This window comes from Nerophis lumbriciformis, linkage group LG19 (genome assembly GCF_033978685.3).
Source record: "Nerophis lumbriciformis linkage group LG19, RoL_Nlum_v2.1, whole genome shotgun sequence".
Classification (NCBI taxonomy): Eukaryota; Metazoa; Chordata; class Actinopteri; order Syngnathiformes; family Syngnathidae; genus Nerophis; species Nerophis lumbriciformis.
In genome coordinates this window covers 28,634,973-28,655,542 of record NC_084566.2, presented here as the reverse complement: position 1 = coordinate 28,655,542, position 20,570 = coordinate 28,634,973, and the positions used below count along the sequence as shown (strand labels likewise).

Below are 20,570 nucleotides of genomic sequence, written 5' to 3'. Positions count from 1 at the left end.
CTTGAACAATAATGGGCAGCGAGACACGTCATATAGCCCATGTAATGCTGAGAGTGCCTACATGATGTTAAATAAAGTATCATCCGTCACCAGAGCGATGAGTAGTTGAACTTAATGCGCAACAGGTAGCGCATGCGCGTCTGGGCCGGGTTGTAGACGACAAACTCGTTGTAGAGGAGCGAGTAAACGCTCCCACTGCCCGCCACTGCCGCCGTCTTCACGCACGGACCCATTGGCACCGTCATGCCGTTCCTGAAAGACATCAATGAATGAAAGGAGAGGTACTTTAAAATGTGCTTTTTAAGGGCCATGATGGTGACTTTAAATGTTATGGTGATAGGAGCTTTAACATTTAACAAGAATTGCACCGTACATGACCACAATGTATGCCACATGATTTTCATCAAATTTTGTAATTTTGGCAATTGCGTCATGACATCCTTTGAACTCACCACCGCTACAAACAAATTGCCGTCCTGTGGGAAACACTGATGCATGTATGTGATTTTTTTAATATAGCGACATAAAGGTATGCTGTTAGATCAGCGTTTTTCAACCACTGTGCCGCGGCACACGAGTGCAGTGTTTTTCAACCTTTTTTGAGCCAAGGCACATTTTTTGCGTTGAAAAAATCCAGGAGGCACACCACCAGCAGAAATCATTAAAAAACGAAACTCAGTTGACAGTAAAAAGTTTTTTATTATTTACTTATTTTTATTTTATTTTATTTTTAAAATTTTATTTTTTATTTTTTTAATCTTATTATTTATTTGTGTGTGGCGTCGCGCGGGTCTCACTTCCTGTTGGATGGGGTCCGTGCCCGTGTGGCCCGACCTTGCGCTGTGGGGTCTCTGTTGGTGACTTGGTGTGGTGGCGGCGCAGCCCCCGTGTCTGGTCTGGATGCTGTGTCTCGGTTGTTTGGGCGGTGGTGTGTTTGTGCGGGTTTGGGTTGGGGTGGGGGGCCTTTTGGTTGGGGGGGTTATTGGTGTCTCTTGTTTGCGTGTTGGCGTTCGGGCTGACCGGCGGGCTGGCGCCGGCTGGTCTCCGTGGCCCTGGTGGCGTGTGGTTGCTGGTCACAGTTTTTTTTTGATCGCTTTGATTTGATTGGCTGGTGCTGGCTGTCTGGGGTTATTGCGGCTGCTGTTTCTGCTGCCGTTTGTTTGTGGTGTGGGCGCCCGTGGCTGCTGGGTCTGGTGCAGGGGTGTGGCTGATGTTGTGACTGGTGGCAGCGCGCGCGCGTGATGGCTGTCGGGGCTGACGAACTGTGTATATGTATGTATATGTGTGTGTATGTATGTATGTTTATATATGTGTATGTGTACATATGTGTATGTATATGTATATATGTGTATGTGTGGGTATGTATACGTGTATGTGTGTATGTGTATGTATATATGTATGTATGTATGTATATTTCTGGGGGTACGCTCTGGGCCTGCCTGTCAGACGGGGGTCGACGCCTCAGGCTACTGCATCCGAACTGCGTGTCTGGAGCTCCTGGGTCCCGCTGTCCATCCCTTCCGGGTGCCCGTCTTGGTTGGGGCCTGTTGGGCCTAGTCCCTGCGTCTATTGTGGTAGCTTGGTGCTGCAAGGTATTCCGAGGTGCTGCGAGTCGGCCAGTTGCTGGGGTAGTGACCTTGTTTGTCAGCATGTCTGTGATCTTCTTTTAATTCTTTTTTTTTTAATTAATTAATTAATTTATTTATTTATTTATTTTTTAATATATTTTATTAATATTATTTTTTAATTTTTCCCCTCCCTCAGGGGGGGGGCTTGGCGGGGAGGTTGCTGGTTGTTCCATCTCCATCGTTGGGGTCCCTGCGGGTGGGGTGGGTGGTTCCCGTGGCCCTGTGCCTGGGTGGTCCTGCGGCGGCCGGTTTGGGTAGGGTGGCCGGGGGCTGGCCTCGCCGCGCTCTCCGGGGGTGGGGGGTGGGCTCGTGGGGGCCCGGTTGCCGGTGGGGCGGGGGCGGTCTTCCCGTCCGGTTGCGGGGAGTCTCTGGGTCCCTCGGGCGGGGCGTCTCGCCTTTCTGCCCGTGTGGGGTGTGGTCTCTCGCTGGCTTGGGGTCTGGCTGTCCCCTGCTTTTCTCGTGCCCTGTCCTCTGCCGGGTGCGTCTGTCTGCGGCCTGCTGCTGGCCCTTGTGGGCGGTACGGTGGGTCGGGCTCTGGGGTTCCTGTCGCTGGCCGGCTTGGCTGCGTGGGGGCGGTGGTCCCTGGTTCCCTGGGCACCACGCCTCCTGTTTGTGGGTTGGGCTCTCGGGGGTGATGGGGCCGTGCTCTGGCTCCCACGCACTCTGGGAGTCGAATGTATTGTACATGCAAATTCACATATGCTCACATACGTACATAGGTACCTACGCTCCCACATACATACACAAATACAGTACATATTTACCTACCTAATGTTCGTACATCCACACGCACATTCAATATACAAACATACACATACACATACTGTACATATACATTCACTGTACAAACACATATACACATTCTGTACATATACATTCATTGTACAAACACATATACACATTCTGTACATATACAAGTACATATGCATACTTACACTCATGCACATAATCACGTTTCATCAAACATATATTAACGTTGTTGCCCTAGGGTAAACTGGGTGTAACACATGGCACACTGACAAAGCTTAACCTATTGTGACTATAACAATCTACAAGGTTAATGTAGGTTGCTTCTCTTTCTCCCCCTCCATTTTTCTGCATTCTTTCGTATCTCAAGTTATCATTACGTATATGTATTGTTGCATTTAAACAACTGTATTGTTGATAATAAAGGTAAATTATTGGTATTGTTCATTATCAATAGCGCTATTTCTATTGGTATTTGTATTGATCCATTTGTAGTGTAATAATGCTCATTGTCATTTCTGTATTATTTTTTATTTTTCGCTAACTGCTTATTTGCTATTACTTTTACCATCATATTTGTACATGTCATATTTGCTGATGTTGCTCTATTGTTGTTGTTGTTGTTGTTTGCTGTTGTTGTTTTTGTCTCTCTGTCTAATCCCCCTCTTGTCCCCACAATTTCCCCCTCTGTCTTCTTTTTTTTTCTCTTTCTATCCCCTCCTGCTCCGGCCCGGCTGCACTAAATGATAATATAAATACATTTAATAAAGTCAAATACAAATAAGGCAACAAGAGAAGTATCCTACACTTCTCTTTTGTAAAGTAAATCTGAACAGCCGACATGGGCATCTACATCAACTATATGATTTGCCTGAGAAGCTGGACAGGACATTAAAAAAAAAAAAAAAAAAAAAAAAAAAAAAAAAAAAAAGTCGTTGTCGCAATTGTTGGATATGACTTTAAACCATAACCAAGCATGCCTCAATATAGCTCTTGTCTCAAATTAGGTGTACTATCACGACCTGTCACATCACGCCCTGACTTATTTGGAGTTTTTTGCTGTTTTCCTGTATGTAGTGTTTTAGTTCTTGTCTTGCGCTCCTATTTTGGTGGCTTTTTCTATTTTTTCTGTATTTTCCTGGAGCAGTTTTATGTCTTCCTTGAGCGATATTTCCTGCATCTACTTTGTTTTAGCAATCAAGAATATTTCAGTTCTTTTTATCCTTCTTTGTGGGGACATTGTCGATTGTCACGTCATGTTCGGTTGTACACTGTGGACGCCGTCTTTGCGCCGCAGTAAGTCTTTGCTGTCGTCCAGCATTCTGTTTTTATTTACTTTGTAGCCAGTTCAGTTTTAGTTTCGTTCTGCATAGCCTTCCCTAAACTTCAATGCCTTTTCTTAGGGGCACTCACCTTTTGTTTATTTTTGGTTTAAGCATCAAGATACCTTTTTACCTGCACAATGCCTCCGCTGTTTCCACATCTACAAAGCAATTAGCACCGGCTGCCACCTACTGACATGGAAGAGTATTACACGGTTACTCTGCCGAGCTCTAGACTGACTGACTGATTGATTGATTGATTGAAACTTTTATTAGTAGATTGCACAGTATAGTACATATTCCGTACAATTGACCACTAAATGGTAACACCCGAATAAGTTTTTCAACTTGTTTAAGTCGGGGTCCAAGTAAATAATCCATCCATCCATCCATCCATCCATTTTCTACCGCTTATTCCCTTCGGGGTCGCGGGGGGCGCTGGAGCCTATCTCAGCTACAATCGGGCGGAAGGCGGCGTACACCCTGGACAAGTTGCCACCTCATCGCAGCCAAGTAAATCAATTCATGGTAACAACACCGACACTCAACAACAACAGACTATAATTACTGGTTTGCAAAAAATATTTTTAACCCAAATAGGTGAAATTAGACAATCTCCTACGGCACACCAGACTGTATCTCACGACACTAGTGCCGCGGCACAGTGACTGAAAAACACTGCACTAGTGTGCAGTGAGATACAGTCTGGTGTGCCGTGGAAGATTATCTATCCATCCATCCAATTATGGATACGTTCATTGCCAAATTTTCAGAGAGACAGCTAAAACGTGTTCTTAACATGCATTATCACGATATGACGATAGAATTAAAATCTCTATTGTTGGCCCAATCTATATCAATAATTTCATATATATCTTGAAACCTTAAAAGCATTCCATTGCTAAACTATCTCAACAAAACATCTACATCTGTTGATGGAGTCAAAGTAAATTTGTGTAAAATATATACCGGTACATATCTCATTATGTTGAAATTATTAGATTTTTTTAAAATATGGTGAACGAAAACGATGAGGTGGCGACTTGTCCAGGGTGTACCCCGCCTTCCGCCCGAATGCAGCTGAGATAGGCTCCAGCGACCCTCCGCGACCCCGAAAGGGACAAGCGGTAGAAAATGGATGGATGGATGGAAAACAAAAATGAGCCATTAGCCACATTTTGGACACCCCTGGAAAAGCGTAGTTGAATTACATTGTTAAATTACACTTTCATCACACACATCGAAGATAAAGGTTACTGCTTAAGACTGGATAGATTTTTCATTTTCCACTCTAGTGCTTCTTTTGATTTGCAGACATTGTTGTACTTTAATAAATCACAAAACAACACTGAGTTGTGTGAAGCTGAACTTACAGAACCACAGAGTTTTTGGGGTTGGGTCCGGTCTGTCCTACACCCTTGGTGCTGTGTTTTCCAGCCGGCAAGTTGTTGGCATTGTAGTTGGCGTCCAAGACCTCGTTACTGTCTCCCACGGCGACCTGCACAAACACACAAACACCACAGATTGTTACAACTGCTTGCAGACTGGTATTAGGCTTTCAGGTATTTTATAATCCCACAAAGTAATGTGTGTCTGAGTTCTGATACCTCGCAGAGCATCAGCAGACCGACTTGGTTGTGGTTTCTGGCAAAACAGTAGTTGGCGCTCTTCGATGACATGTCGGCGAAGTAGATGCCTTTACCGAACTGAATGAAACACAAGGTGACAACCAACAAAAGTTTAAATTTTTTTTAAAGGCATCTATAAAAAGGGTTTGTGCAAGTATCAGCAAATCTAATTTAATGCTCTTTAAGGCCCTTTTTAATACAATTTAAAACAAATGTAATGACTATGTACTCCTCGGGGGCAAATTTCACTTCAAAATACATCGAGATGGGACTTTAGATAAGACTGTTATAAATGACTTACATTTAATTAAAACTTTTTAAAAATGTTGCTGGATGACATTTTCCAAATTCCCAGGAAATTCCCATTCAAATGAATGGACCAGCTTTCCAATCAATCAATCAATATCAATATTCTTTAATTAACCAAGTGAAAAACTAATTAAAATATATTTTCCAAGAGTGACCTGGCCAAGAGGGCAGCAACACAAAGTTAAAAGAAATAGTTATAAGAACAACAAAAATAGCAGCAGTCACACACGACAATTAAAAAACAAATTACTTAGTGAAGTGAATTACATTTATATAGCGCTTTTCTCAAGTGACTCAAAGCGCTTTACATTGTGAAACCCAATATCTAAGTTACATTTTTAAACCAGTGTGGGTGGAACTGGGAGCAGGTGGGTAAAGTGTCGTGCCCAAGGACACAATGGCAGTGACTAGAATGGCGGAAGCGGGGATCGAACCTGCAACCCTGAAGTTGCTGGCACGGCCGCTCTACCAACCGAGCTATACCGCCCCACTTACATAATGTATATGTGGTAGGTCAAAACAATGTATAAAATGTTTCAGTAAAAACAACTTAAAACAAGTACAATGCCCTACAGGAACAGTTTTTCGATCCATTAAAATGGCCTGAAATTCCCCCAAAGAGATCAGCAGTTATTCCATGACCATGGAGCAGCATATCTGAAAGCTTATTTTCCAAGATTTGTGTTGGCTGTCGGAACAAACATGCCAAGTATGTCCTGCGACCTTAAGCTGCCGCGACTGGAATCTTAACAAATAAAAGAACACAAATAAGAGGGATCCAGACCAAGAAGTGACGTATTAATAAAAACCATCCAGCGATAAAATCTGCGAACTGACAAAGATGAACAGTCTGCATTTGCATGTACAGTGCAATGGTGTACAAGGTTGCCACAACTAGTAAAAAAAAAAGTAAGGCACAGTGGTAAACAGTATCCAGTTTTTTAAAATAAGTGTCAGGACGAAATACTAAATAAAAAAGCAAGTCTCCAAAATCTAGCAAAAGCACAAAAATGGTCAGAATCAAGCGTTTCCTAACTGAAAAGCAGGACTTGTTTCTAAAGAAAAATCCCAATTTAATTTTAAATTTAGCCACACCTTTTTCCAATGTGAGATTAAAAAGACAAATTGTCATCAATAACAATTATTAAGTACTTGTACATTGTGACCATTTGACGTTCAACCTTATGTTCCACAATCACCACATTTCTCAACTGATTCAAACCATGTCACTATTAACACATTTTACTCATCCTGAACATTCAAACTAACACCCTCTCAAGTTCCAAACCAAATTGTGCTTTTCCAAGAATTTCTGGAATACCTGGTAATCTGTAACACTAAATCTCAAATAAAAAAAGTATTACTACTAACACATTCCTCAACCAATTCCAACCATTTTAACACCAACATTTAGCTCATTCATGCTATTTATCACCTTCCGAAAAGTCACACTTTTCCCCAGATTTCATTATTACCAGGAAATTCCCGTTGAAATGAATGGGACATTTTTCAAAGTTCCACAATTCTTACATTTCTCATCCAATTCAAACCATTGCACCATCAAAACATTCCACTCATCCTCGACATTCAAACTAACACTTTCCCAAGTTCCGAACCAAATTTCAGTTTTTGTTACATGGTGACATCTTAGAAGTATTCTATCTGTTCTAATGTTAGCATACTAACGTTAACACGCTAATGTTTTATGCTAGCATCTAAGCTAATTTTGTACACTCTAACCTAGGGATGTCCCAATCCAGGTTTTTGCACTTCCGATCCGATACCGATATTGTTTTTGCATTTCCGATCCGATACCGATACTGACCGATACCGATACTGACCGATACTGGCCTATTCGAGCATGTATTAAAGTTTAAAGTTATTTAGCCTACTTAGTTGTCAGAATCATGTTGAAAAGGGTTTTAGTACTCTTGATAACAACTAGCCAGCTGAATTAGGGGAGTTTGAATAATACACAATGGTTGGTAACAAGAAACTGACGTGTTTATTCAAGGATAAACACAAAATAGACAAAATTATACATGACAAACAGAAATGGCATCATTGAACTAGGGCTGGGCGATATGGCCTTTTTTTAATATTGCGATATTTTAAGGCCATATTGCGATACACAATATATATCTCGATATTTTGCCTTAGCCTTGAATGAACACTTGATGCATATAATCACAGCAGTATGATGATTCTATGTGTTTTGATTGATTGATTGAGACTTTTATTAGTAGGTTGCACAGTGAAGTACATATTCCGTACAATTGACCACTAAATGGTAACACCCGAATAAGTTTTTCAACTTGTTTAAGACGGGGTCCACTTAAATTGATTCATGATACAGATATATACTATCAGATATATACTATCATCATAATGCAGTCATCACACAAGATAATCACATTGAATTATTTACATTATTTATAATCCAGGGTGTGGAGGGGGGCGCCTGATGTAAGTGTCAAAAAGACAGCCAAAAGAGTTTGATATGAGAATAAATCTAAAGTTAAAATATAGGGTAGAAATGCACCCATTTGCAGGAAATGTAGTCTTGATTTTCAAAATGTTCTTTCAAGGCTTGCATGTCTACATTAAAACATTCTTCTTCATACTGCATTAATATATGCTACTTTTAAACTTTCATGCAGAGAATGAAATCACAACTAAAAAAATCACTAATTTTTTCATACGGTGTTGATGTGGAAATTTTTGCCATTTTGATGGTGTGGAGTCTGGACGTGTGGCACCGAATGGAGATAAACGTCTCGACAGACGTCACAATATTTGAACAATGATGACGAAAACTGTTGTCTCTGTCGTGTCCGTGTGTCGAAAATTGTTATGCGCTTATTTTTTTATTTGATTTTGTGCGTGGCATAGATTTGCCGTGCGCAGAGGACGCTTGAGCAGGCGCGCACCTTAGCGGCTGCCCTAGCATCACAGCTAACGTTAGCCATGCCGCTACCTCGCTCTCTGCTCGGGGAGGACGAATACGTATGTGACGTATGACGTGACAGTATGTGACGTGTGTAAGAAGGTGCGCTCGCTGTCTGTGAGAGGGAGACACAGGAAAGAGTGAGAAGAGACTGTCGTGTAATGCCAGCAACTAAAAGCAACTGCGTGAGATTCCACAGACGTGTGGATGTGTTGAAGGTGTGCTGGAAAATGCGGAACGGAAATTACAGAGCAGCAGAAAAGTGGAATGTATTATTTAAATAGGTGCGCTGGAAAACACGGACCGGAGTTTTTTTTTAAACTGGATCTGGATCGGCATTTTCCCATGCCTTGCCGATACGCAATTTTTGGCAAATATCGGATCGGGACATCCCTACTCTAACCTAATAATCATAGATTTTGTTACTTGGCAGCATCTTAAAAGTATGCTAGCTGTTTCCTTGTTAACACACTAAAGTTACATACTATCATTTTAGATCATTTTATGTTTTAAACAAAATATTCATTGATTTTTTTATTTGGTGCAAGTATGCTAGCTGTTTCCCTCTTACCATGCTAATGTTAAAATGCTAACATTTTATACTAGAATTTTAGCTAATTTCGTACTTTTTGATCTATTAATCATGGATTCCGTTACTTGGCGCCATCTTAAAAGCATGCGAGCCCATCACCTGTTAGCATGCTAATATTTTATGCCAGAATTTTAGCAAATGTTGTACATTTTAAACCAAAATTCATGGATTTATTTCTTTGTTGCCATCTTACAAACGGTAGAAAATGGATGGATGGATTTTAGAAATATGCTAGGCCTTAACCTGTTTGCATGCTAACGATTAAAACCGGCAAAAGTTTTACTGGCGTTATCATTATTACCGTCTATCGTTGTAGACGTATTCCTAAATTGAATCGGCCTAGAAGCTGGAATGTCAAACAATAGTGAATCCAGATCTGATTCAGATTGCAGCAATGTAAAACACAACATGTAAAATGCTATTGAACCTGTTCAGACGGAAATATCACTGTAAAATGTAAATCGGTCTTGTCTGTCCTGAGTGCTATGGTTTGCAGGATGCGATGACGTTTGTCCTACCATGTAACCTGTGACGGGAGCTTCGGGCGGCGCCACTCGGAGCCCCTGGCTGAGGATGCCGACCCAGTTAGTGAGGCGAGATCCGTGCCACAGCAGCATCCTGAATCCCAGGGATAACAAGTGACTTTAGAAGTTTGACCAATATAATGTATGTCCATGGACACCCATAACAGTCACTAAGCTTTCTGTGACGGAGGCAGTTTGACCCTGGATAGGATTATTTATATTCCAATATTTCCAATGTGCTATGACCTGTTATGTATTTGTGACGTGAAGTGGGCTGTCTCGCCGTCTCGGTCCACAGCAAAGATGTCCAGCACGCTCATGGTGTAGTCAGCGTGTGTGGAGGCGTGAGTGGACTGCAAGTACTTTTCAATCACCTGGACATGGAGACAAAAAATCATCATTGCAGACAATTACTTTTATGTCTACAGTGTTTTTTATTAGTAATATGTTTCAAAATGTCAGACAAAATTAGAATTACAATGTATAAATGAACAAGTATCGAATTATAAAGGTTTGCGTCTGAAATCTCCGATGTACTGTATGATGTACTGTACATGTACTTTACTTGTTCAAAGTAACATCCAAATGTCTTCTCATAAGCACACGAGATTCTTGTATTTTAGTAAAGTAATTTACAAAAAGTTAACATAGTAGGCTTTTGGCTATAGGCTACTAGGAGCTCGCAGCTACACTATAGCAAAGCACACAAATAGCACAAAAGTTAGACATACGTAGTAAGTGTCCTTTATAGAACAATAATGCAATCAAAAACAGGACATTTGTCAAAAAAAACATATTAAACTAGATGAGGGAATTCCTGAAGGAATTGCGTGTGAATGCTCCAATGCTGAAGTTGAACTGAAATGCTGACAGAATGAAGTATGAATGTAATAATTGTTGGAATGTTGAAGAGTCTGAATATTTTGAAATTGGAACGGTTTGAATCGGATAAAAAATGTGGGAGTTGTGGAACTTTGAAAAATGTCCCAATCATTTCAATGGGAATTTCATGAAAATTTGTGAATTCCAGGAAAAGAGGGATTTTTTAGAAAATGGTAAACAATTTGAATGTTCTGAACAAGTTGAAATGGTTGGTGTTGGAATTTTTCAAAACGGTCAAGAAATGTTGAAGGAGTAACATTTTTAATTCAGAAATGGTATTAAGGAATTCCTGGAATTTCGGGAAAACCGGGAATTTTTCCAGTTCAAAAAATAACTTCGTTTTTCGTCCTGATTAAGAGAAATTATTCGACGGTGGAACGGTTGAAGCGGGTTGAAAAATGTGGGAGGAGTAGTCGACAGAAAAATGGGTTTGGAAAACTGGGAATTCCTGGAATTTTTTTGAACTTGGAAATATGATAATTTGAATGTCCAAGATGAGTGGAATATGTTGACGCTGCTAACTTGTCTTCATTAAAGAGGATCCCCTGGTGGCCTTCGAATGAACTGGACTTTCATATTATGAAGTCGGGACCCGGGGTGGACCACTCCTTATGCATCAGTCGGTGACGTCTCTGCGCCCCGACTTGTCTACATGCCAGAGGATCCCCTGCTGGCCCCACTATAGACTGGACTCTCCCATTATTAACCGTATCCACTTGACATCGATTACACCGGTCGCCCAAAGGGAGAGTCCCCACATCTGTCGTCCCTTCCAGGTTTTCACGTTGTTCCCATTGGGTTGAGTTGTTTCTTGCCCTGATGTGGTATTTATTGCTTGTGCAGCCCTTTGAGACATTTGTGATTAAGGGCTGTATAAGTAAACTTTGATTGATTTATTGATTGATGTATTAATAACAATAAACTGCTATAAAATTGATTCGCTTGCAAGTTAATGTGATGTACAAAAATCCCTTTTCTTTTTCTTTTTTTTTTATACCAATTTTTAGGAGATTTTCCATATTTTGAAATACAAATGTAAATGCTCCTCTTAGACACATGTAATAAAGGTGTTTTTGGAATCCCCTGATGTTGTTTGGGGCTAAATTAACCACAACATTAGCGCCGCATAAAACATGGTCCGATTCCTAAAATAAAATGTAAAAAAAAACACCTAAAGCCTTGTAAAACAGACTTATGCTATTCATGTTTAACAAAATGTTACCGCAAATGAATATATTCCTTAAAAATCGGTTATCAGCCTCCTTGACCAATAATTGGTATCGGTCCTAAAAAAAAAACATATCGGTCGACCTCTAAGTCCACAATATAAAATAGTACAATTATTTATGATTCCTGCTGATATCGTATCAAATCACAATCGATATCGGCCAATACTTAAGGCTCTAATACCCTCAGCATGTCGGAAAATAAAAAGATGTATTGGAAAACCTCTAGTTAAGACGGTGATGAGCCGAGGGGGAGGAAGAGAGGGTAGATCTACACAGACGCCACCTTTATACTTTGCTACAAGTTATTTCTGGAATTCAATATTGTTTCTCACCTTCTTTATCAGAGTGCTGGCACTCGCAACTTTCTTTAGCCGCATGGTGGATTAATATTCAGTCTTAATCAAATAAAGCAGAGTCTAAGTCAACAACGCAAGGGATTTTTTGTTTTGGGCGCTCGATCCCGTGGAATGACACAGACTAGTTTTCTCTTGTGTGAAGTGTTTGGTGAGAGCACAAAAAAAATCCTACTGCGGCGTGTAAAAGACCAAGGTGCATCTGTAGAAGTCTCTCTGGAAATGCATTTAAACATTGTCACATGGCAGGTACAGACCTTGTATTCTTGGCTGACGGGGTCCAGAGGGTTCAGCTGGCATTTGAGGGAGCTGTAGTGTCGGTCCAGAGGATGCTCATCACCATTATCGCTGCTCTGGACCATTTTGACTGCGATCTGAATGTCCCTCAAGGCCTAAGTAGACATATTCAAGTGTGATGGTTACTTCAAAAATAGTTACAAACACTTTACTGACATCCTATCTCAATTGTCACCTCCAAGAGCTCAATTTTTTTCTTCAGCTCGTCTTCTGTCCGAATAATGGGCGGCGTTTTCAGTCTACATCGCATGGAGAGAAGAAAGCATAAATATATCAAACTAAAGATTTTATTTCTGTCAAGTTAATTTGTCGCATCTTCCTTACCCAAAGTCGTGCGGGATGCGGGTATAGAACTGGTTGCAGGCTTCCACCAGCTCACGGGCGCGGTCTTTATGCTTTAAGCACGTCTCAATCCTCTTTAGCGCCGTGTAGCCCGCACTGATCTGCTCCAAAGTCAGCTTTCCTGCAGGCAAAAGCACAGTCAAAAAACCTTTACATGCAACCATTAGTGCCATTACAATAACACTAAACTCAGTGATATAACCTTGTTAGCCTCTTAGCATTGAGAAGTTTGTTGTCACACACACAGACACACAATAGTGCTTGCTAACATGCTTCATGGTGTGAGACTTGAATTGGCTGTCATTATAATGAGTGATTGTTTTGGGCTGACCAAGGGGAGCTTTGCGAGTGTCGAACTTCATTTCCAGCACAACCTCCTCCATTGCTTTGAGGTCACAGATGAGCTCCAGCAGAGACTGGACCTTTATGTCCAGCTTGGAGATTTTCTTCTCTGGCACTTCGGCGACTGGCAGGGTCTCCTTCTCATCCTGCAGTGAAGAAATTTACAACACTTTTATTCAGTGATGCTCAAGGTCGAGATAGCTTAGTTCTTTGTGCCAAAATGTACCTTAGAACTTGTGCTGTAGTCCATGTAGACCATGTCATATTTCCCAGCCACCTTCTCAAAGCTTGCTCTGTGTTCCCACTCGTTCTTGGTCTTGTCCAAAAACCTGAAGCCAAAAAGCATAAAGCAAAACAAAATAACCAAAAATATTTAAAAAAAAGAGTAACTCAACCAAGGTGGTGCGCTTACTTTCTCTTGAAGATATCTTTGGCTTTCTGCAGATCTCCATTGCACGGCGTCAGGCTGTTCTGACCCACTTTGCCCACTGGGAGACACCAAAGAGTCATTAAAAATGTCACACCGAGACACATAGGACCTGAGCGGACGCACTGACCTCTGCCCCACCTCATCCACACGCTGAACGCCTTGGAGGCGTCGTCCTCCAGCAGCTGGATCAGGTAATATTTGTTGTTGTTGTACTGAAGATTGGTCTGCAGAAACAAGACGGAAAAAAGAATGTTTGTTTGCATATTTGTCCAGCAGCTAATGCCGTCGTGAAGCATGTTACCTGGTTCATCATTACGTCGTAAACGTCCTCTCCTTCACAGTAAACATGAGCCTGAGAAGACAGACAGACACACTGAAAAGCCTGCAAGCTGGGAAATTGGGCCATTTAATTGTTTTACTGAAATTAATAAAGTGAGTTTTAAGTGTAGAATTAGCAAATACATATATAGCCAAATGGCAATTATACTAAGAGCATGTTGACACTTAAAAGTTTACAGTGAGTCAACAAAAACAATATTGTAAAAATAAACTGTTCTGAAATGTATAATCTTTTAAATTTAATTTATTATAACATGCAATCAAATCAATGTGCACGACACTTTGCTTCAGCAAATTAATTTTGTTTTAAATCCAAAAAATAATGCTCACTCGCCTCAATATTTAAAGGGGAACATTATCACAATTTCAGAATTGTTAAAACCATTAAAAATCAGTTCCCAGTGGCTTATTATATTTTTCGAAGTTTTTTTCAAAATTTTACCCATCACGCAATATCCCTAAAAAAAGCTTCAAAGTGCCTGATTTTAACCATCGTTATATACACCCGTCCATTTTCCTGTGACGTCACATAGTGAAGCCAACACAAACAAACATGGCGGAAAGAACAGCAAGCTATAGCGACATTAGCTCGGATTCAGACTCGGATTTCAGCGGCTTAAGCGATTCAACAGATTACGAATGTATTGAAACGGATGGTTGTAGTGTGGAGGCAGGTAGCGAAAACGAAATTGAAGAAGAAACTGAAGCTATTGAGCCATATCGGTTTGAACCGTATGCAAGCGAAACCGACGAAAACGACATGACAGCCAGCGACACGGGAGAAAGCGAGGACGAATTCGGCGATCGCCTTCTAACCAACGATTGGTATGTGTTTGTTTGGCATTAAAGGAAACTAACAACTATGAACTAGGTTTACAGCATATGAAATACATTTGGCAACAACATGCACTTTGAGAGTGCAGACAGCCCAATTTTCATCAATTAATATATTCTGTAGACATACCCTCATGTCAGCAGGCCAGGGAAGCTAGGGTCGATATTTTTCTCTTGACGGTGTGAGCCAAGACATCCAGGGGGTTTAGCTCGCTCGTCTGCGGGAACAAACTGCCGCCATTGCTTGCCGTACTACCGAGGGCCTTTGTCCCTGAATTGCTCACACACTCCGGCAGATTCAATGGGGGTCTGGCGGCAGATTTCTTTGACTTTATCGTTGGAAATGCATCTGCTTTGAGTGTCGCAGGATATCCACACATTCTTGCCATCTCTGTCGTAGCATAGCTTTCGTCGGTAAAGTGTGCGGAACAAACGTCCAATTTCTTGCCACTTTCGCATCTTTGGGCCACTGGTGCAACTTGAATCCGTCCCTGTTCGTGTTGTTACACCCTCCGACAACACACCGACGAGGCATGATGTCTCCAAGGTACGGAAAACAGTCGAAAAAACGGAAAATAACAGAGCTGATTTGACTCGGTGTTTGAGAAAATGGCGAATTGCTTCCCGATGTGACGCCACGTTGTGACGTCATCGCTCCGAGAGCGAATATTAGAAAGGCGTTTAATTCGCCAAAATTCACCCATTTAGAGTTCGGAAATCGGTTAAAAAAATATATGGTCTTTTTTCTGCAACATCAAGGTATATATTGACACTGACATAGGTCTGGTGATAATGTTCCCCTTTAAAGCTCAGTGTGGCGAGGGACGACTGTACTTTATTTGCTCAGTTCCCTGACATCTGACATTCAAACATAAACAAATGCCCTCTGAGAGCACAGTTTTATAGGATTCTCTTTGGATGAGAGTCACTTAAGTTGTGGTACCATTCCAAGCTTCTTCTGGCACTCCAAGTCCACCGGAGCTTTTCCCTTCATGACCACTGTCTTCACAACTTCTGTTCAACATCAAAACAGCAATGTTAGTATAATAGTGTACAATGAAACTCACGGTTCAGTTGTAACACAGCAGCAAAAGAGATCAAACATGTCTTATGCACAGGTTTATGCTGGCAAACCATGTTAACATGTGGTACAGGTGACTAAAGGTATAACAATCGAACGCACCTTCACTCTGTGTTTCTTCTTTTAGCCTTTTATCAGATTTCCCTTCGCTCTTGCTCTGGCTTCGTTTCCTCTTGCTTGTCGCAGCTGGCCGCTCCTCGCTCTCCTCCTCTTCTTCTTTGACTTCAACTGGACCACCGTTAGGAGCGCTCGTGTCACCTTTGTCGTCAGAACCTCCTCCTGCAAGCCATATAAAAACTTAAATTACTTCAAAGTCCTTTAAGTATGAAAATGTTTTTGTGGCGCAAGCACACATACCTGTTTTCGCCGGCTGGGAGCGAATCTTTCTCTTGTACTTGCTGACAGGATTGATTTGGACCATCTTCTTCAGGTCCACCTCATAAGGCGCCCCTGAGCCCAAAGTCAGAGAGATGGAGGTTTTCCCTGAGGTGACAGCGGAGTCCAGCAAGGCACAGTCGGATGTTGAGTACGGTTCCCATTGACCTTCATCTCCCTGCCACTGCCACACTGAACACATCACATAACAACATAATGGTTCTTCTTGGAACAAAATCCCCACAAACAAAGTGAACTATGTTCTCAAACTGTACATTTCGTGTGTTGCTGGAGAATATAACATTTTTGGATCTTCAATGCACACCTACCAGCAAGTTAGCTAAGCAGAAATGTGTAACTAAATGTGAGGATATTGTGTGTACAGATATAGCCACATCATGAAATACAACAATGATAAACACTTGTTTTAGTTGGTTTTATCACAAATGATGCATTATTCCCTGTAGTGTTGACTTCAATAACAACGTAAAGTAATATTGGTGTTTTGTGACATCAAACTGTATCTGATATCAAAGCCATTTAAACAAATTATGTATAATCATCCATCCATTTTCTACCGCTTGTCCCTTTTGGGGTCATGTAATAATACAAGTGATGCATCAGTGTTTAATTTGAGGACAACGTCTCCTGAAAATGTTTGTGACACGACCGCAAATCGAGTTGATTTAATACATACATTATAAACGTCGCAATTGCAATAAAGTTAATAAAAAAGTCGGTTGTACAATTGTAACAAAATCATCACAATAGTCAGTTTAAATAAACTGAGCTAGTTTCGTTACTCTCATTTGCGGTCAACACACACTTGTGACTTACACAGCGTTTACGTTCTATCAGCCCGGTCGAGCTAGCCTTTAATACCTTTGTGAGACTGGACTTCTTCATTTTGTAGCAACGATTTGCTTTTAGAACTTCTTGTCCGCCTCGTCATTGTTCATAAAATTATAAATACGCAGTGAAAACAAAAAACAGTATCTCGAGAGGGCGGGAAAGCATACACTTCCTGGTTGCCCGGTGACGTCAGAGAGAGATCGTCAATAAAAGATAGAATACACGACGTTCAGGAGGAAGGGAGAAAAAGCGTGAAATCCAAGCGCATGTCACTTTAACAATTCGATATATGGTTAAGTATGACCGTAATAAAAATTACTTTATCATAAACTACCAACACAGTATCAAGTGGTTTGGCTCGAAAGAAAACTAGTAAGATTTCGGGTACTAGGAACAAAAGTTTGAAGAACAGTAGTTCCGCCTCATGTCATGACCGGAAATATTTTGTTGAGGGACCCAGGAAATGTGTCCACCAAAGTGTGGCGGTGGCTGAAACTTTTACTTTGCATTACTCCATTTTAAAAACACATTTACCTTTGCTTTGTAAGGGCGTAGTTATGGGGACACGACGCTACGTTTCCCGTGTCTTCTGTCAGCAGGCGAGCGTAGTGAAGATATTGAGCAGGGTGAGTGCGGTTTGTTGATGTCATTGAATGCAGCATCATTAAACAGAGGTCACCCATTAATTGATGTCAGCTGTTATATAGCAACCTCACTCGTTGTGTTTGGTTTAAGTGGTTCGTTATATAATTATTCACTTTAAACTTCTCATTTGTCCCATTTTAAGGTTTATTCTAACGTAATTTATACTTTAACCCACAGAACATAACTGCTGCTGCAAACCCTCAGACCAACTTAGATTTCCTAGAAGGGCGACCACACAAACAACATCCAGGTGTCAGCCACCTCAAAACCCTGCGCCTACCCGAGGAGTTCCTGACAGCCGCATGCTCAATCATTGACAGTAAGTTACCCTATATAATTACGTATTCGAGCAACAATTAAAATTAAAGCTGCAAGCAGCGTTGTTCGGGCCCGCGTATTTGGCAGGTGCTAGTCCTAAGTGTCCCAATACTTTTGTCTACTTTTAGTCTGAAGTGTACCAAGACTTTTGTCTAGTGTACCTACCTTGTCTGCATTGTGTGGGCACGTTGGTGCTTCCTGCTTTTGAGCAGCCATCTTAAAAAAACAGCACCGCAGGAGCATCAGTGCAGCGGGTAATTGAAGGGTCATAAAATCAAAACCGGAGCAGGTATTAAAAAACTGTTCTGTTATTTTATACACAAGGGTTTAATCTCTCTCCTGTGTTAGTTTGAAGCAGAAACGACAAACGCGCTCAGAGGAGATAGTTTTTGAAGGAAGTTGACCGGTTTTGACAAAAAAGTTGTTTTGAAGGGGGAATAGCAAACTTCCTGTTGATTTTTGCTGGGGGTTGTCAATTTATGAAATGTAGGTCTAAGTGAGACCTACATAGAGGTTTTTGTTTCATCTCTCTCCGACCTTCCCAGTGGGAGTTAACTGTAGTTAATTGTAGAGCACAATTTTTAGATTTGGGGTTAGGTTTTTTCATTACAGTTTACACAGTTTTAGCCAGTCCTGATGTGTGTGTTCAGTTTGGTGAGTTTTGAAGCATGTTAAGGGGGTCAAATTACAGCTGAAAGAGGCAAAAGTGACTGTTTTTAGTACTTTTTTGTCTTGAAGGGGGAATTGCCAACTTCCTGTTGATTTTGGCCCGAGAATGTACCATTAATGAAATGTAGGTCTACGTCAGACCTACATAGAGGTTTTTGTTTCATGTCTCTCCGACCTTCCTAGTGGGAGTTACGGGCCGTCTAGTTTTTTTTTTCCTAGGGGGTGCTAGAGCGCAATTTTGAGTTTTGGGGTTCGTTTTTTTTTTAAATTGCAATTTTCGCAGGTCCTGATGTGTGGATAAAATATGGTGAGTTTTGAAGCATGTTAAGTGGGTCAAATTACAGTTTATTGTGGGTGCGGAAGAATAATAAAGAATAAATAAAACGTTACAATAACAATAGGTCCTTATGTCCCATTGCATAAGGACTCCCTGTGGGAGTCCTTTTGCAATGGGCCATTGCGGGCCCTAACTATCTATCGGTGTCCGACGCACAGCAGTGCCTAATTCAGTGACGTGCAGTGAGGTTTGAGGTTGGGGAGGCACTGACCCACTAGTCAGATTTACAAACATACAGTATGATGCTCAATCACTGACCCACTAGTCAGATTTACAAACATACAGTATGATGCTCAATCACTGACCCACTAGTAGGGTGACCATTTCCATGACACCAAAAAGGAGGACATTATGCGGCATATCAATAAATTACTATGGTGTACCTAGGACTCTGGTATACTCTTATTTATAGTACAATTTTGAGTGGTTTAAAGATGTTTGTGTGGCTGAATAGGAAAAAATATTAAAGTCAAGTGTTTGTTAACAGTATTTGTATTTATTCAATACATTGTGGTGTTCAAAAAGTGACCACTGAGATTAATATTTTCAAGTGCAGAGTGCCACAAAGCATAACATGTGTGGACTTAAATGTAAACAACAATTAACAGGTAACATATATAATCTAAAAAAATGCCACAAAAAATGTTCCACATCAACATCAAGGCTGCTTGCTGCATATTCTGCGTTATGCAGAATATGGGCCAAACAGTTTACAGGGAGCACATCTTTTTGGCTCAGTTTCAGCTTCTGATACACACTGTTATGTTTGCCATAATTGACACTGGCATTGTCTGCTGCATATGCAGACATGTTTTTCACCTCTAAGCCAGACATCTCAAGTTTTGCCAGCAGCTGGTTTGTTATGGCTTCTGACGTTTCATTGCTGTCACTATAAAAATCCAACACGACATGTTGGATGCCTTCATCAAAGTGAAAATACCTTACCACAATGGGAAAACACTTGTTTGTTCCTTTATTTGAGGCGTCGGTTGCCACGGAAAAGGGTAGGTTGTTTTCTTTTATGTAGTCGGTATGTTCCTGTACCGAAAAGTGAGCGATGACGTTCTCGCACAATGCCTTGGCTTTTGTTCGGCCACAGGCCATCCCTTTAGCTGTGGGCGAGTCACTGAAAATCTCCCGGTCCACTTTCATGCCGCAGTCTAAACTTCTGTAGGACTGGTGATGCTTTACAGCATGGTACACCTTGCACAGCTCCGCAGCGGTTATCTTGTCATCCAGGAGCGACGAAACTTCACGAAAAAATGTCCTCATTGAAGAGGTACCTGCCGCACGTTTATTACTTTTATGTTTATCCGTACCCGCATGCCGTTCAATTGCAGCTTTCCTCTGACTACTTACGTCGACATCACATCGACAAAGTGTGCAGAAGCCATGGAATGAGCCTCGACTGCTTTTCGTTATAAATTCGTGCTCTTTTATCCATTCAAAATTAAACGAGGTCTTGCGTTTTGGCATGATGCTAACTTTCTGCAGCACATGGACCCTCGTTTAATTTTTTAACCAATGATAAGCAGATTTGTATCCGAC

General features: G+C 41.2%; 2 protein-coding genes across 3 annotated transcripts in view; one reads left to right on the top strand and one right to left on the bottom strand.

Annotated features, from left to right (window-relative positions):
* Nucleotides 1-24: 24 nt before the first annotated feature.
* On the bottom strand, nucleotides 25-17,399 carry parp2 (poly (ADP-ribose) polymerase 2). Of its 2 annotated transcripts, none has more exons than XM_061979043.2 (17): nucleotides 17,084-17,399; nucleotides 16,184-16,393; nucleotides 15,929-16,105; nucleotides 15,689-15,759; nucleotides 13,874-13,924; nucleotides 13,700-13,796; nucleotides 13,555-13,630; nucleotides 13,369-13,471; nucleotides 13,132-13,288; nucleotides 12,783-12,921; nucleotides 12,634-12,697; nucleotides 12,419-12,553; nucleotides 9,944-10,071; nucleotides 9,692-9,791; nucleotides 5,305-5,403; nucleotides 5,071-5,195; nucleotides 25-252 (listed from the first exon to the last, which is right to left on the bottom strand). In XM_061979043.2, the coding sequence occupies exons 1-17, from the start codon at nucleotides 17,151-17,153 to the stop codon at nucleotides 87-89; spliced, it is 1,968 nt and encodes a 655-aa protein (XP_061835027.1). In that variant the 5' UTR covers nucleotides 17,154-17,399; the 3' UTR covers nucleotides 25-86. The 2 variants fall into 2 exon arrangements, with proteins under 2 accessions (XP_061835027.1, XP_061835028.1); XM_061979044.1 differs by having other exon boundaries at nucleotides 17,039-17,181.
* The window catches only part of mettl17 (methyltransferase like 17), a 12,484-nt gene continuing 9,197 nt past the window's right edge, over nucleotides 17,284-20,570 (top strand). Inside the window, exons 1-2 of the mRNA XM_061979045.2 lie at nucleotides 17,284-17,679; nucleotides 17,876-18,017. Coding sequence (XP_061835029.1) covers nucleotides 17,611-17,679; nucleotides 17,876-18,017 — 211 coding nt within the window. The 5' untranslated portion in view covers nucleotides 17,284-17,610. The remainder of the gene's footprint in view (nucleotides 17,680-17,875; nucleotides 18,018-20,570) is intronic.

Coding starts and splice junctions, on each gene's coding strand:
- parp2 (XM_061979043.2), bottom strand. CDS start 17,153: ATGACGAGGCGGACAAGAAGTTCTAAAAGCAAATCGTTGCTACAAAAT. Junction 16,394..17,083: donor AGAAGTCCAGTCTCACAAAG/GTATTAAAGGCT, acceptor TGATGTGTTCAG/TGTGGCAGTGGCAGGGAGAT. Junction 13,289..13,368: donor ACTACAGCACAAGTTCTAAG/GTACATTTTGGC, acceptor TCTTCACTGCAG/GATGAGAAGGAGACCCTGCC.